This window comes from Callospermophilus lateralis, chromosome 14 (assembly GCF_048772815.1).
Source record: "Callospermophilus lateralis isolate mCalLat2 chromosome 14, mCalLat2.hap1, whole genome shotgun sequence".
In the NCBI taxonomy this organism is placed as follows: domain Eukaryota; kingdom Metazoa; phylum Chordata; class Mammalia; order Rodentia; family Sciuridae; genus Callospermophilus; species Callospermophilus lateralis.
In genome coordinates this window covers 89,775,025-89,792,766 of record NC_135318.1, presented here as the reverse complement: position 1 = coordinate 89,792,766, position 17,742 = coordinate 89,775,025, and the positions used below count along the sequence as shown (strand labels likewise).

General features: G+C 40.6%; 1 protein-coding gene across 5 annotated transcripts in view; it reads right to left on the bottom strand.

Moving 5' to 3' along the window:
- Positions 1-17,395, bottom strand: part of Zc3h8 (zinc finger CCCH-type containing 8) — a 29,136-nt gene extending 11,741 nt beyond the window's left edge. For 2 of the 5 annotated variants that reach the window (XM_076833470.2, XM_076833469.2), the window contains exons 1-5: positions 17,239-17,395; positions 13,873-13,969; positions 3,708-3,942; positions 2,208-2,341; positions 474-596 (exon numbers count right to left, since the gene is read on the bottom strand). In XM_076833470.2, the coding sequence (XP_076689585.1) occupies positions 474-596; positions 2,208-2,341; positions 3,708-3,942; positions 13,873-13,969; positions 17,239-17,315 (666 nt within the window). In that variant the 5' untranslated portion in view covers positions 17,316-17,395. Of the gene's footprint in view, positions 1-473; positions 597-2,207; positions 2,342-3,707; positions 3,943-6,774; positions 7,056-13,872; positions 13,970-17,238 lie in introns of those variants that run through there. The other 3 variants (XM_077105197.1, XM_077105198.1, XM_077105199.1) reach the window with 3 other exon arrangements.
- Between the last annotated feature and the right edge of the window lie 347 nt (positions 17,396-17,742).

The following is a 17,742-nucleotide window of genomic DNA, read 5'->3' as shown; positions in this document are numbered from 1 at the left end:
CTCACTCTTAAAACAAAAATAAAGTATATTTAAAATTTTTTCTATTTTTTAAACATAAAAGAATACTTCACTAAAATTTTCTAACAAAACTTTCTCCAGGAGGAAGCAGTTATCAAATCCTACAAATATGATGAGAGTGTCAAACGAAAACAGCAGTATGTTTTATTTAGAATATGAGTACATTTTTATTATCACCTTACATTTTAGTGTGTGTACATGTATATACGTATGTATACACACACACAATTTTTTTTCCTGTCCTAGAGACTGAACCCAGGGGTGTTTAACCACTGAGCCACATCCCCAGTCCTTTTATTATTATTATTATTATTTTTTTGAGACAGGGTCTGAATTGCTGAGGCTGGTTTTGAACTTGCAATCCTCCTGCTTCAGCCTCCCAAACTGCTGGGATTACAGTTGTACACCATCACACCCAGCCATTTTAGTATATTTTTGCTCACATATTTTTATACCTTAATACATTTCCTTTCAAGAAAATATTTGCAGATTTGTTTTCCCTGGCGTTCCACTGTATGTTGGTTGATGAATCCCTGACTCATTCTCACATGCTGCTGCTTCTCTTTAGGTTTATCTTCCTTTAAAAACAAAAACAAAACATCAAATATGAGAAAAATAAAAATATTTTATTTTGTTCACAAAATTAATCTACCTTTAAAATATTAATGTGTGTCTGTTCTTCCTCTTTGTGTGTGTGTGTGTGTGTTTCTAAGACTTGAACCCAGGGGCACCCTATCACTGAACTACACCCCAAGCCTATATTTTATTTTATTTTGAGATAGGGTCTTGCTAAGTTGTCGAGGCAGGCCTGAAACTTGTGTTCCTCCTATTTCAGTCTCCCAAGCAGCTGGGATTACAGGTGTGCACTAACTGTGCCCAGCCTAAATCTCCTAAAATGGCCTTCACATGTTAAGATTTGGACTTTTGTATATCAGTTTATAATTTTTTTAAAAAATTTCAACAGCATTCCATCACTGAATATTAGTACTTGTGTAATTTAAATATTTTATTATACTTTCCCCTTCTTTTGTAAAAATGAATGAAAAAAGTAAACATGAAAGCAACTTTACTTGTGATAAAAAGTGAATCCTAGGGCCAAAGATCTCTAGATTAATGGAGACAAATTTGGGAAATCATAGAATGGACAAAAGCAGTGAAATCAATAGTTTTCACGAAATGTTCACAGGTGTGAGCTGAGGATACAGATCAGCTGAAGTTAATTAACATAACCAAGCTCTCAGTGTGCAAGGGCTGTCAGATCCGGCTGCATCATCAGGTGAGTCAATGTAACCAAACAGTTGTGAGCATGGAATAGAATGAGGAAACCAGCCAGCCCTGGTGTGGTCCTAGCTGACTATGGGCAGTCACTGAACCCTTGAGCTTCAGATTTCTCATTTGTAATACAGAAGCAGGGATAAATTTCATATAAATGTGTTTCAATTTACGAAACTTGCTTTCTTTGTTTTGAGAAGGGGTCTAGCTACACTGCCCAGGCTGGTTTCAAACTACTGGGCTCAAGTGAAGTTCCTGCCTCAGTCTCCCAGGTAGCTGGTACAAGGTACACTCTACTGCATCCAACTAATATCTGGTACTTCTAATATTTTAGTCCCCCACACAGGAGGCTGTGACCAAGTCTAATAAAAAAAATTGCTAACCAGTTTTAAAGCCTTCAGAAAAGCAGAATTCAGAGGACTCACTGATTGTTCTACCCTAAATACATCTGCAGACCAAGGAAGAGAACCTCTACAAAGCAAAAATCAACATATCAGGATGACAGGGGGTGGGAGACTTAGTAAGGCAATGCTCAGAAATAGCACTTGTTAGAAACCCACAGGTGAGGGACTGCAATAAAGTAAACTTTGTGCCTTCTGTGGCCTTGAAATGTCTTCAGAGCTATTTTATCTTCTTTCGGCAACACTCAAAAATCAAAGGCCATGTGCTCATGTATTCAGGGACAACAGGGAACGCCAAGGCTTAAAATGGGTGTTGGCAGCCAGTGTGAGAAGGAAGGATGCTCAAAGGTGAGCCAGAGGACCACGGAGAGCCCACTGATGGTGGGGACCTCACCTCTGGATAACTGACTCTGAGGAGCGCTCCCACCTGACAACATCAACGGCAATTCCTGTCACTGAGGTTTGAGATGAAATCCTGCAAGCATGCGGGTACCCTATGAGCATATGTTCTCATACCTCTTTCTGTGAGCCACTATTCCTCGGTAAGGCATTTGGTCCTTTGTTTCCAGGCCCAGGCCACTTTCGTTTCATTTTCTTCTGTTTACCATGCTTGTGACCAGCTTTAGGGTTTTTATTTTTTTGTTTAGTAGCTAAAAACAAGAAAGTTTATTTTTAAAACGACTTAAGTGCTGATCCATATGCATCTTCTTTTAAAAAGCAATTTACCTGCAGCCCTGCCTGGCTTAAGTCAGCAGGATATGTTACATTCCTCAGTAAACTACCTGCTATCTGCAGGGGTTATGCAGGCTCAAAATGCAGACAAAAAGAAAAAAAATTACCCTGAAGCCATGGGAAACACACGCAAACACACACACACTTTTGTGACCCTTATACAGATGAGATCCCAGAACTCAGGAAGATAATTCCCTCTAACCATAATCTGTAAAAACAGGTTTGAATTAGAACCCGTTAGCATGGGACAAAAATGACCTACAGTTGTAGGTCATGGCAATGGTGACTTGAAAGTCTGAGGTCATTCTGCTGTCAATCAAAAGTCAAGGTGGACCTGGGCAGGACTTTCTGGAATAAAACAAAACTGGAGAGCAGGAGGAGAATACTATCCTTCTCCTGAGAGGATCTACTCTCTCTTTTAAGAACGTCCCCCTTTCCTTCTTCCAGTCACTGTTAATAAACTCATGACTATTACTCTGAGTGACATATTTGAAATATGACGTAATTACAAGAATTGGGGTTTGAAGGGGGAGGCCCTTTGTGCTGCCTTGATGTCACAGAAGGCCTCTGCCCTGAAATATTATTGGGGGAGGGGGGGGAAGCAAGATAACTGATGAAATCAGTCTTGTAATCTACAAGCCAGATCCTTTGGAAGTGTTCAGGGTATGATGATCTAATTAGGAATTGCCACAGCACTGCAAGAGAAAAAAAAAATTCAAATGTTTCACATGACCTCACTCAACACAGATTTTTCACTGGAAGTATTTTTTATAAATTATAAATTAGTCTACAGATGTGTTTTGAAGAAACACTTGCAGGAAAAAATATAGTAAAAGGAAAGCATTAAGAACTTCATTTATAATTGTCATTTGCCCTCCTATCTATGTTAAAACCCATTTTAATAGTGTAAAAGAATACATTTCTGCATGTAGTCTGACATACAGCCATTCCAGCCACCACTTTTTAAGTGACAGCAATGCAAACAGGCACTTCCTGTCTCCACACGTGCAAAAGCCAGGGTGTTAGCCTTCTCCCTTTAGATACCTACAGAATCTTTGACAAAAGCCTGCCTGCAATCCCCCAGCTCCTCATGTGAACAGTGAGCATTCGCACATGGCCTGGTCAGATCACAAGTGGGGTCTGAGACCATGCAAGACCTATGAAAAGATCCATGAAAACCACAACCCTAACATGAGGTAAGCGCAGAACCCCAGTGCCAATATATGGGCAACTGTGACTGCTTCTCTGTCAGACTTTTAAGAGGTATAATAGCTTGGTGCTTACCCTGCCGGCTATCTTTTGCTCCTTCTTTCTTTGTAGATTCTTCAGAAAGTGGTAGGGGCTGAGCAGCATTTGCCATCTCTTTAGCTTTTATGTACTGCTGAAGCTCTTTGGCAAAATTGTCCTCTGTTTCCAGGCTGCACACATCATTATCACTGTAGGAATCATAGTCTTTACTTCTTGATTTTCTGCGGAGCAAAACCTTTGGTGATGCTGTGGAGTTTCCAGAATGCCTAAACTAAGTGAAAAATTAAAATTCCAATTTTAAAAACTGAGCAAGGCTAAAAACAACTTGGTAACATAGAAGAAATAAGACTGGTCATGAATGGATCATTGTTGATACTCCGTGATGGGCAGATGGGGTTCAAATACTATGTTCACCACTTTTACATACTTGAAATTTTTCAGAATTAAAAAACAAACAAACCAGCCTGACATACCCATCCTTAAAGATAATTTGAGAGAAGATTCAAAATTTCTACACTGTATGCTTTTACTGAATTAAAGTCTAAACCCCCTACCTTAATTACTGGATAAGAGGGGATTATAGGATTACAATTCTCACAGTGCATTTCTTTCTCTGCAGTGATGATTAAGTTTAAATGTCCCAGTTCAGGAATTTAGTATTCCAAAAAGCATCTCACAAACTGTAATATCCCAGTTTGACTTAAGATACATCACAGCTACCAAGGCAAGTCCTTCTCCTGGAATTCACAGCAGTGGTGTCAGCAAACACCACAAGAAGAAAGACCTGCCCTGTTCTCTGTAAGACTCAGCATTCATTCACTTGTTCACCAGCTTTGTGGTGCAGGGGGTCAAATCCCAGGGATTTGTACACTCTGCCAGCCCTATTTTACCTTTAGGACCAGTTCTCTACCCTGTTACTAGTCATGTTCCAAGGCAACAGCAGAAAACCCAAGCACCCAATGGAACAGAAACCCAGCGATGGGGAGCCCAGACTGATCATAATAGATAACCTCATAGAATTTCTGCAAAAAAAAAAAAAAAAAAAAAAAAAAATCCCAAGTACTGGTTATTTAGGTGGTGACATAGTATATTGTTATATAATTAACGTGTACAATGTACAGTGCATTTTAAATGAAAAGTTTTTTTTTTTTTTTAAATGACCAAGCACAAAAGGGTTGCTATTCTGATGTAAGGAGATGTCATGCCTGCCATTACAGTGGCCAAAGATCCTGCTCCAAAGCAAGCTGTGGAGGGGCTGGGGATGTAGCTCAGTAGTAGAACATTTTCAGAGCGTGTGTGAGGTCCTGGGTTCTACTCCAGCATCACAAACACATTCTCTCTCTCTCTCTCTCTTTCTCTCTCTCTCACACACACACACAGCATACTTTGTGGACCTGGTCTTTTATTTACTTTCATGTGATAACTAAGGCAACAAAACAAACAAACAAAATCAAGAATAACTTAATGGTTTACTTTTGATGGTTAACTTCAAGTCTAGGAATCATACACCAGAGGACTGATTGTAAACCTAGAAATGAACTTGCTGCCTGCTTAAAGAATTCTTGGGCTAAAGAAGTTTGTTATTCTGACAATGACTTCAATGTATATTTTATCTTCATTGCACTAGAAAAAACTCCAACTCATCTACCGCTTTCAGGTTACTACATTCCTTGACTCAAGTCTTCACAGAAGAGTACCTTTACCACAGGATAAATTTAACTTGTGGATTGACAAATTAAGGGTTGGCAAACTTGAGTTTGGCCATTTGTTTTTGTAAATGAAGTGGATTTTTGCTTGTGTGTTGTGTTTGCTTTTTGAGGTTTGCACGTTAGGTAAGTGCTCTATCACTGAATAACATATCCAGCTCCCCGTATCTTTTTATTTTGAGACAGGATCTCGCTAAGTTGCCCAGGCTGGCTTTTGATCTTCCTGCTTCAGCCTCCTGAGTCACTGGGTTTATAGGCATGTGCTATCATACATGGTGTAAATAAAGTTTTACTGGAATACTGTCACACCTATGCACTTTGTATTGTCTTGGTGGTGACAGAGGCAACATGGCCCACAAGGTTGAAGATTCACTAACTGGTATTTCATGGAAATGCTGGCCAACTTTGTGATAGATTATTATCTTTACCTTGATTTTGGCCTTTATCAAGTATAGAGGAAACCAAAATATTATCCACTATGCAGTAATCTCCATGAAGTTTAGTTTAATCAAATGCACTGAGACTTCCTCCAGTGTATCTGATTCAAAATATCACAACAATCCACATGAATGATTATGTGCTCCCACTTACACAAACAAACACACAGGTCTAAATGCCAGAGCAGACTCCTTTTGCCACAGCAAAAGCATGCCTGGTTCGTACTGAATGATGATTTGGCAACATTAATAAAGCCAGGACCATCAATTATGTTATTTTATTAGAGATGAATATTGCTAATGATTCTTTCCAGAGGGCACTGAAATACATAAGATTCAAATGACCGATGACTTTTCTTCACTTAGCTTGTTATAAACTTAGCTTCAGTTTGTTGTTCTGTGTGTAATTTACAAAGTACACAAACATGACGCAGGGCACAGTGGCACGCACCTAAAATCCCAGGGACTTGGGTGGCTAAGGTAGGAGGATCACAAGTTCAAAGCCAGCATGGGAAACATTGTGACTCTGTCTTGAAATAAAATTTTATAAAGGGCTGGGGACATAATTCAGTGGTAGAGCACTTGCTTTTGTGCAAGGCCCTGGGTTCAATTCTCGGCACTGAAAAAAAGAAGTATAAAAACATGATATTACGCTTCTCTCCTTTTGTAAAGTAGTTTAAATTAAATAAATTTTTTTCTCAAGTGAAAGGGTTATTTTTTGGTTTTGATCACTATGGTCTATTGAATGAATAAGGCTTCCTCCAAAGAAATAAAACTGAGTACAAATGACTCTGTGGATAACTGTGTGTGCGAGAAGTAATTCAGAGAGTTTGAAAAAGTTTTGACAGGAAGTTATGTTCTTAGGGCTGGCCTTAGAATGGAAAGTGAGAGACTGAGCTACAAATGAGAATGAACTAAAATTCTACCAAGAAAAGACAAAGCTATTATGCAAATTCTCACCATTCACCAGAAGACAACCAACCAGGAACTTTTCAGCTTGGGGCGGGGTTTACTCAAAGAAATTAAATATATCATCTGCTGAAAGCTAAGGCTTCTCATGTGGGTACCCAGGCCTCCACAGTGAAGTACGGATCATTTTACTGTTGAAGTAGATGGCAAAGTGTCACAGTTATTATGGAATGATAGTGGTGCCAAATAACATAGTACATGCTGACATTAAAATACTGTGTATTCACCACAATACTACCACCACAAGAGAGCAATTGTCAGGAAAATCAGAAAATTGAAAACAGGTTATTTCAACACAGATTTCTTTCTTCAAAGAAACAAAAAAACAAAAGCAAGGCTATAACCAAAGTTAAGTTTCTAGTGGTTCACTTGCTAGCCAAAGAAGTAGGTGGCAAGTTAACTGAGTCACACTGATTGCAGCAATTGAAGAAATGTGTTCTGAAAATTGAAGTTTTCAAGAGAGTTGGCCTTTGGATAAGAACAGCTGCTCAAACACATTAACAAATTGGGAGAAACTTCACCGTGTAATTTTAAAATAAGGCAAATGATTTCAGTGGTGTCCTGGCTCTTGACAAGCTGGCAGATGTCAGCGGTGCTGCTGTCCAAAGTGAAAGCAGGAGCAAGCCCTCCACTGCCACAACTCCAATTGCAGTCCCAGCAGTACTTGTACATACCCAACACAAGGACAAAGGAGAGTGCCACTTCAAAATCCACCTACTTGTGCCAGAGAGGCACTTCCACGAAGACCAAGGAAGAATCTAATAAAGTTCCATGAATGCCTGCCAGGCAATGAATATACTCAATTAAAACAACTCACTTGTCGGGCTGGGGTGGGGCTCAGCGGTAGAGTGCTCGTCTAGCATGTGTGAGGCCCTGAGTTCCATCCTCAGCACCAATTAAAACAACTCACTTGTCGGGCTGGGGTGGGGCTCAGCGGTAGAGTGCTCGTCTAGCATGTGTGAGGCCCTGAGTTCCATCCTCAGCACCACACAAAAACAAATAAATAAAATAAAGATATTGTGTCCAGTTATAACTAAAAACAAACAAACAAACAAACAAACAAAAAAAACACGCTTGTAATCCCAGTGGCTGGGGAGGCTATAAGGCAGGGGGATGGCTAAGTTCAAAGCCAGCCTCCACAAAAGCAAGATGCTAAGCAACTCAGTGAGACCCTGTCTCTAAGTAAATTTAAAATGGGCTGTGGATGTGGCTCAGTGGTTAAGTGCCCCTGGGTTAACAACAAACAAAAAAACACATGAAGGTGAACTGACACCAGTATTTAGCAGTACCTATCTATAATCAAAAGACCTTCAGAATTGACACAGATACAATTCCAGAAAACATCAGTAAAACATGAATCTTTACAATCAATTTTGATGATAGGTAACAGTAACTTTGAACCCCAATTAAGCAAACAATTTTCCTACAAAGAATCCCATTATTCTTATTAGAAGACCTGTATTACAAAAACTCAAATTACTATTATGTTGAATTTTACCAATAAAATGTTTTCTCTTTTAATTACCTACATAGCTATATAATATCCTCAATTTTACTTCTCAACTTTTAAAAAAACCTAAAATAGGGGCTAGGATTGTGGCTCAGCAGTAGAGCGCTTGGGACCCGGGTTCGATCCTCAGCACCACATAAATATAAAGGTATTGTGTTGTGTCCATCTACACCTAAAAAAATAAATATTAAAAAATAAAATAAAATAAAAAACCTAAACTACGTGCTGTCTTGTTCTACAGAAAATGCTTATTAAAAAGCCAAAATAAGGAGCTAGAATTGTGGCTCTGTGGTAGGGCATGTATGAGGCATTGGGTTCAATTCTCAGCACCATATATAAATAAATAAAAATAAAGGTCCTTCAACAACTAAAAAAATATTAAAACAACAACAAAGAATGCTCTGGAAATGGGTATTAATGCAAACACCATCACTGACTGAGGTTTCAACCTATTAAAAAAAAAAAAAAGCAGGAATAAATGAAAAACTGGTCCAGAAAAACCAGATGATTCCAAGGAAAAGAACTCTAAATTTAAAAATAATGCACAAAATATCAAAATTTCTAAAATCTAGAATATAAGCAAACCTTTAAAATTTGAAAAAAATGTGTTATTATACAGTCAGGTCTATTAAAGCCATAACACCATCCTGCATCCTGTATATAAATACATAAAAAAACTTCAAAAATCAATGCTATAAAATAATTCAATTTTTTAATATTTATTTTTTTAGTTGTAGGTGGACACAATATCTTTATTTTATTTTTATGGGATGCTGAGGATTGAACCCAGTGCCTCACGAATGCCAGGTAAGCGCTCTTCCTCTGAGCCACAACCCCAGCCCCCAATTTTTAAGTATAGTAAAAAACACAATTCAAAATTTATACTGCCTGTATAACAATTTCAGACAATTAAAAGTGTGTGTGCTCTTGTCCTCATTACCCAAGTTCTTGATTCAAAACTAAGGTAATGGACAAATAAACCATATAATCTGTATAGTTCCCCTTAGTTCTAAATTCTCAAAGTTATTTTCGGTCCCTCCTCACCTTAGAGCTCTTAAATAGTTAAACTGATTTCTGAAATAAAGTTAAATAGAAAGAGGAAATTTCTTTGACTATAAAGAAAAAAAGACAAGCATAAGCAATAAAAGAAAGATCTTTATACATGAAGATATGAGTAAAAGTCAAACTCCCAGAGCACAACAAATGAAAAAGCTTCACAGTCTCATCCAACTTAAGAACAACAATAAAGCGAAGAACCTACAAGCTTCCAGAGAGAACAGGACACTCATAAAGGAACTAGAACCAATTCCTCTTGCCACACTGGACAGTAAGAGAGAACTCAACAATGATCTCAAACTTAATTCTATTGCAGCCAAACTATCAATCAAGAGGATAAATTCAAGATTATTTTCAGAAATGTTAACAAAAAAAATTTTATCTCCTTCACATTCCTACATGGGGGTGTATAATGACCAAATGAGAAACTAAGAGCTAGAAAACGATATTTTGAAGATGTAGGGCTGCAGGCAGAGCTCAGTGGCAATGCACCTGCCTGACATGCACAAGGACCTGGGCTCAATTGCCAGCATCAAAATAAATAAATAAATAAATAAATAAATAAATAAATAAATAAGTAACTTACAATAGTTTTATCAACCATCTAGCGAAAAATGTAACAAATAAAACTACTGAGCAAAACTCAGGAAGGCATAAAGACTGGACAATATTTTAAAGATTTCAATTCTTCCCTGAAGGATCTATAGATTCAATGCATTCCCTTTGAAAATCCTACCAGGATTATCTGTGGAATTCACAAACTGATTCTACAATTTATATGGAAGTGCAAAGGGCTTAGAAGAGTCAAGATACTCAAAAAGAAGAAAAACAAAGAGAAAAGACTTGCTCACCTAACATCAAATTCATTATAAAGCCATGGTAATGAAGGCAGTGTGGTCTTGGGGAAGGGACAAACCAGTGGAAGATGCACACTTGATTTTGACAAAGGTAACAATGAAAATCCACAGGAAAAAACATCCCTTTAACCTCCCATAGATGGTGCTAGAACAAATAGATGTGGTAATTACAAAAAGAGTAAAACAAAATTAGTCCCAACACTTCACACTGATTATAAACTTCAATGTGAAAGGTAAAATAATAGCTTTTAGAAGACAATGTAAAGAATATTTTCATTATCTTAGGATAATTAAACAAAACCCTAAAGCACTAAATAAAGGAAAACATTTTAAAAACTGACTATGAAAATTAGGAATGTTTTTATTTAAAAAAATATCACTGGATGGAAATAAAGCTATGAAAAGAGGAGGTAACTCCAACACATAACCCATAAGAATGAAGATAAAAAAACATTCATATCCAGAAGAACTACAAATCAAGGCAAAAAAATTACAGGTAATCTAATGAAGGACAAAAAGCTCGAACAGTCACACCAAAAAAAGGAAACCCAAATGGCAAACTTATCAAAAGACAAACCGTATCTGCAATAATCTGGAAAATGAAAACAACATGGAGATACACTGCCCCCTCAGATGGCAAAACAAGGACAGCAATACCAAGCACAGACCAGCGTGGGGAGTAATAGAAACAGCCTCTCAGAACTGCCTCTAGGAATATAAACTTGCAGCACCGCTTTGAACTAGTTAGGTGTAATGCTCATACTTTTTTATTTGCTTTTTTGGTACAGGGATAGAACTCAGGGATGCTTAACCACTGAGATATACCTCCAGCCCTTTTTAGGTTCTCACTAAGTTTCTTAGGGCCTCACTATATTGCTGAAGCTGGCCTTGAACTTGCGATCCTCCTGCCTCAGCCCCCTGAGTGGAATTACAGGTGTGCACCAGGGCACTTAGCTGATGCTCATATTCTTTAAGATTCAGCAGAAGGTAAATGTAGAATACATGTATGGCAGAGTACAAGTGAAAGAAGGCAGCAGCACTGCCCCTAACCACCAAAAATGAGAGGCTGCCCAAATGCCCACTGATCACAAAAGTTGTTATATTCAATAATGAAGTATTATTATGTGGTCATGTCATCTCTAGGAAGAAAAAGGGGCTAAGACAGCAAGGGGGCAGCAATGCTTTCTCCACTTGCAGTGTTTACTTGGACACTTTTTTAATTTTTTTAATTCTAAAATTTGTTCTAATCAGTTATACAAGATAATAAAATGTATTTTGACATATATGGAGTGTAGTTTCTGACCCTTCTGGTTGCACATGATGTAGAGTTACACTGGTCATGTGATCACATATGCACATAGGATAGTAATGTCTGATTCATTCTTCTCTGTCCTACTCCCCCTCCCCTCCCTTCACTCTCCTATCTAATCCAAAGACTTCTGTTCTTCCCTAATCCCATCCCTTATTTTGAATTAGCACCTTCATAAAACATACAGCCTTTGCATTTTAGTGGGGGGGGGGGGATTGGCTTATTTCACTTAGCAAAACAGCCTCCAGTTCCATCCATTTACAAGCAAATGCCATAATTTCATTCTCCTTTATGGCTGAGTAACATTCCATTGTGTCTATGTACCACATTTTCTTTACCCATTCATCTTTGAAGGGCACCCAAGTTGGTTCCATAGCTTAGTTATTGAATTGAACTGCTATAAATATTGGTGTGGCTACGTCACTGTAGTATGCTGATTTTAAGTCCTTTCAATATATGTTGAGGAGTGGTACAGCTGGGTCAAATGGTGGTTCCATTCCAAGTTTTCTGAGGAGTTTCCATACTGCTTTCCATAGTGGTTGCACCAATTTGCAGTCATACCAGTAATGTATGAGTGTACCCTTTCCCCACATCCTTGCCAACATTCATTATTGCTCGTGTTCTTGAGAACTATTGGGCACTCTGTTTTCAATGAGTCACAACACTATCTGTGTGTTCACTACACATCTGTGAGCTCTTTGCTCACAAGAACTGGGCTGAAGCATCTGCTTGGGAATAACCCAGGTGTCCATCACAGAGTGTTTTTTGGAAGTTTCTCGGGATGACTGTACAACGTTCCCTAAGCCTGTCTGCTGTGGCAGTTAACACACAGACTGAGGGACTAATGATCGCGAAGGACTGGGCCTGCGTGACTGAAGCAGTATACATATCTGTGGGAAACTGAAGTGGCAGCAGCTTGGTGTCAGCCTCGCTCTCATCCATGGCAGCAATACATGCCCCAAAAGGCAAAGGAAGAGTTGACGTGGGCAGCTGGAAGCCTTCCCAAGGAAACAAAGATGCAGCCTGCTCTCTTCTCTTCTGTACCCGCTGACAAAGCTAAATGAAGAGTACCCGATGAAAGTCCACCTGTGTCTTAGGAGACTCACTGCCAGTACAATGGGTGGTGTTAACTCTACAGAGTTAAAGTTCACAACTAAAAAATAAAAAGTTTAGCTAGGCATGGTGGTACACATGTATAATCCCAATAACTCAGAAGGCCGAACAGGGAGGATCTCAAGTTTAAGCCCATCCTCAGCAACTTAGCGGGACCCTATCTCAAAATAAGTTAAAAGGACTGGGGATGATGTAGGGTAAACTGGCCCTGGGTTCAACATCAGTACCAAAAAGAAGAAAAAGTTCAAAAGAAAGAAGAGGTAAAAGAGAAGCAGATATTGGCCTTGCTGTGTTGCACTGCATCCTTCCAAAATTTTTATGGTGAAGTCCTAACCCCTACTACTTCAAAATGTGACTTTTTTGGAAACCAGGCCCTTACACATGTAATTAATTAAGATGAGGTCATCAGGGTGGGCCCTAATCCAATATGACTAGTGTCCTTAAAAAGGGGGATGTTCAGACTTACAGAGGCACACAGGGAGAATGTCATGTGAACACGAAGGCAGAGATCAGGGTGATACTTCTGTGAACCAAGGAAAGTCAAAAATTGCCAGTAATCCAGCAGAAGCCAGGGAGCAGGCCAGAAACAGATTCTTCCTCACAGGCCTCAGAAGGAACCAACCCTGCCAATGCCTTGTTCCCAAACCTCCAGCCTCCAGAACCATGGAACAATGATTTTTTTTTTAATTTTAATTTTTTAGTTGTAGATTGACCTTTACTTTATGTATTTATTTTTTATGTAGTGCTGAGGATCAAACCCACAGCCTCATGTGTGTGAGGCAAGCACTGAGCTACAACCCCAGCCCCAATGAACTTCTTTCTAAGCCACATAGTTTGTGTGGTATTGTTATCCAAACCTAGCAAACTCATACAGACCTTAAGCTAGATACGTTAATGCTGTTAAGTTAGCAAATCAAATCTCTTAAAAATTTTAATCCAATTTGATAGGAATGAAGTTTTAGAAACAATTTACAATTCATTTCTGAAATAAGGAATGTTGGCATATTATCCATCTGATGTGGGGGAAAATAGAAAAAAAATAAAATACAAATAATTTCTAGAATCAGTTTGTGTTAAATGACAACATAGTTACTGAATGCTAACTTTAAAAAAAAGTGTGACCAAGTTTCCTAGATGTAAGTTAATTGGGTTCCAAATGCTGACTACAATGAGACAAACAGGATCCCTCATTAATTTCACACATCCATTCCTAACTGTTTTTCAATATCCCAACTTAACCTTACTTTTTTGGGAATTTGCTCACACTCCAGTTTTACTTCCCATTTTATTTTCTCTTCTTGTGTTTCTTCAACTTCTGAATCATCTATTTCATCATCGATTCTGCAGCAAAAATATCAAATAACACAAAAGGGTTTTTTCAACCTGAAAAGGGTTCATACCATACCATAGTGTTAAAATTTAGTGCTTTGGCTTGTCTTCAATCCCCTCAAAGAAATTTCAAAGTCTACTCCAAATACTCCAGATAAATAATGTATAAAATTATGATGAGCAGTAAATATCAAGATGTGTTATGAATAAACTGTAAGGCTGAAATTCTAGATCATACAATCGTAATGTTCAAGAATCAGCAGCTACATGAATCATCCATTCAACCATCATTCCATTCACTCAACAAACAATGAGTAATCGTAATATACCAAGCTCTGAGCCTTGTATCCTGGGACACAATGGTGTCCCAGCCTCCTGAGAGTTACCTGCATGGAAGAAAAACAGAGCAATTTTGATAAATGTGATAGGTCAAAGTCCATCCACGAGGAACATTTAACTGGGGCCAGAGGCTGTCTGAACTTGAAAATAGTTAAGAAGAGAAGGCATGCCAGGTGGAAGGTGGGGTGCCTTCTGCAGAGAGGAGAGACAGACATTGAAATGTTAAGACAAAAAAGAAACTGTTTTCAGACTCACAGGAATGAGAAGTTGACCACGCATTCATTATTTCATGTGAATTAATTACCCAAGGGTGTTCCAGCAAAAATAAAAACTAAAAATGAACTCAAAAAAGATGAAACGATGGGAAATAGAAGACGCTAGTGAACAAGTGTGTGCCCCAACACCACTCCCCTATTGTTCTTCCTTGCTCACTCCAAATCCTCACCTAATTTCCTTAAGGTCCACGATGATAAGCTCTCACATCACCTGACCTCTGAGCAGGATGGCACACAGCTGACCCCTTCCTGTCAGTTTCAGGAATGCAGAGCTCTCCTCATTTCTTCTCCCTCACCAGCTGCTACTTCTCAGTCTCCTCTGCTGGTTCCCCATCTTCCCATGTCAGTCCTTGTGGCTCTCTGTCTACATTCCCATCATTGGTGACCTCTCATTGCTTCTAGTATCATCCATCCCATAAGAGGCTGACTTTAACATCAAATCTCCATCCCAGAACCTTCCCCTTAAAGCAAACAAAACCAAATTTCTATACAATACACCCCAGCTACAGCTCTGCCAGCCACGTGATCTTCACATACCCAACATTGAACTTGATCTTCTCCCTGAACCAGATTCTCTAACTTACGCAGCAACTCCATCCTTCTAATGATACTGACCAAATTCCTCTTTCATATCACCTATCCAATCTCTGAGGAAATTCAATTTATTCTGTTTCTAAAATACATCCATATTTGGCTACTTCTTGCTACTACATGACCCAAGGCGCTCCTGTTCCCCTACATTCTACTCTTAACACAACCAGAGCAACCCTGATAAAAACGTAAATCACGTGTGGCTCACAGTAAATGCCTGATTCCTCATGGCCCCTGCAGAATACCCAACATGACCTACCTCCTCAAGCCCTCCCCAGTACCTCCCAGACTTTTGGCCCTACACTCTGACTCCACTTCAGTAGTCACACTGGCCACTTTGCTCCCTGCACCCAACCACAGCACACTCACTCTGCCTTGGGCCCCTCCCCCAAAAAACCTGTCTCCACAATGTCATCAGCCCTCATCTCCTTCAGGTTCTGATTCAAATGTTACCAAAGTTATCAAGGAGGCTTTTCCTTAACTACCTCCTTTAAAATATCTACATGCTCTCAACCATCCAACCAGTACTTCTTAAGCCCCTACCCTGTCATTTTCTCCATGGCATTTATCATCTAAAATACTACACATCTGTGCATCACCTGGTGCCTCCCACTACGCTTCATCAATACCAGGATTTTTGTCTTTTTTTTGGTTCACTGCTACAATTCCAAGGCCTAGCAAGTCTCCTATGTAGCAGGTATCCAATAAAAATGTAAAAAATTGTTTTGAATCAATAAGAAGTTTTCTCATCACAGTTACTAGGAAAAACTCAGAAACCACAAAACACAAATTAATTTCATTGCATAAAACAGAATACCCTCCTACACTTTTAATACACTGAGGAAGGCCACTAGTTAAAATTAAGACAAATTGAGTAAAATAGAGAACCTAAAATTTGAAACAAAAAGGCCAAGAGCCAAACAGAAAAATGGACAAAAGATGGAAATGAGCCGGGTTCACTCTACTTCCATACCATCCTTCACCTATGGGTGGCAAATTCCAAATGACTGAGGTACTTCGGTCAAACTTTGTGAATGGCTCTTCTGTCCAATGCATTTTCAAGTTGGTAGCTGCTATTGTGTTTTCCTATTTTCTTTTTTGTGATGATTCACCTCAGATTCTCTTATGTATTTTAAAAGTTTATCAATTAATTTCTCTTTTTCTTAGATGCTCATATTACCTCAAGTAACTAGTGTCTCTTTCCAATATTTATAAGTCTTATTTTAAGTGTTGGTAATTCCACTTTAGAAGCTGGGTGACCATAGCACAGGCTACACTGTCTGGGCCACCGAATCCCAGCTTTGCCATGGACCATGTGCAACCTCAGCAGGTCACTCAGCCTCCGGTGCTTCCCAGCTTCCTTCTGAAGGTCACTGTGAGGACTAAGGACACACTCATGTACGCACACAGCAAGGCTGCTGCCTGATGGGAACTAAGGTGAAGCTCGACCCAGGTACCTGAGATGACCGGGAACAGGGGACTGACCCAAGAGCTGAGCCCACCGGAGCCGGAGACACGCCCGGAAGGAAATGGAAGAGGAGGAGACGGTGTCCAGGTTGGCTTTGGGACGAGGGGTCCATAGAACACAGACTTAGGTCACTTCAAACTCAAAGGATGAACAGTGAATGGACAGCGGTGCAGACCCCACCCTGGACACCACCGAGGGGAGGACCAGGCAGCGCCACCTGGCCGGCAGTCTGGCCCGTTCTCCATGCGCGCTTCATTCCGGTTCTCGCACCTTGCTGGTGGCCGTCGGGGGCCGTGGGCGGGGGTATCCACAACCTAACCATCACTACTTAACAACCTCGCAGCTTCGTCATCGCTAGGAGAAAGCCCAGCACGTGTCCGGGGTAACCACTGCCAACCGCAGCGCTCCGGGGCTTTCAGGAACCGGGGAGGCCGGCGAGAAAGCGGACGCGCCCCCAGCCGGGAAGCAGGTGCGGCGCGGGCGCCGCCCGCCCCGGCCTCGGCTGGCCTCAGCCCCCACCCCGCCCAGCCTCGGCCTCCGCCCCGCCCCGCGATCCCGCACGCGGCCCACGGCTTCCAAGGCAAGAGGATGAGAACACGAGGGGTCACCTTTCTTCAGCGTCCGGGGCCGGTTTTTTGCCGAGGGCGGGGTTGGGGGGTTTTGAGAAAAGATTCTCAAAATCCATGACCCAAGCAGGCAGCCTCCCTTAGCGCACCGGCCGACCCGGGTAGCCAGAGCGGGATCAACGCAGCAATCCAGAGTCGCGCCACGGGACGCAGGCCCCGCCCCCCGCACGCCGTCCCGAGACCGCGCACGCGCCCCTCCGCCCGCCACGACTGCGCACGCGCGCCACCGCCGCGCGTCCTGTCCCGGGCTGCGCATGCGCAGCTTTCCCTGCGTCTTCACTGTAACGGCGGCAGTCTGCACGGGTTCTGGAACGTATGTGGTAGGGTTCTTTTTTCTATGTTGGTGAGAACTTTTCGGCCATTGTTTCTAAGGAATGGTAGCACTAGCTAACACTTGTGCACTTCGTAACCGTTTCTTAGAAATTTCAGTTCTGAGCTTGATGTGGTGGCGCGAAGCTGTCATCCGAGCGGCTCCGGAGGCTGAGG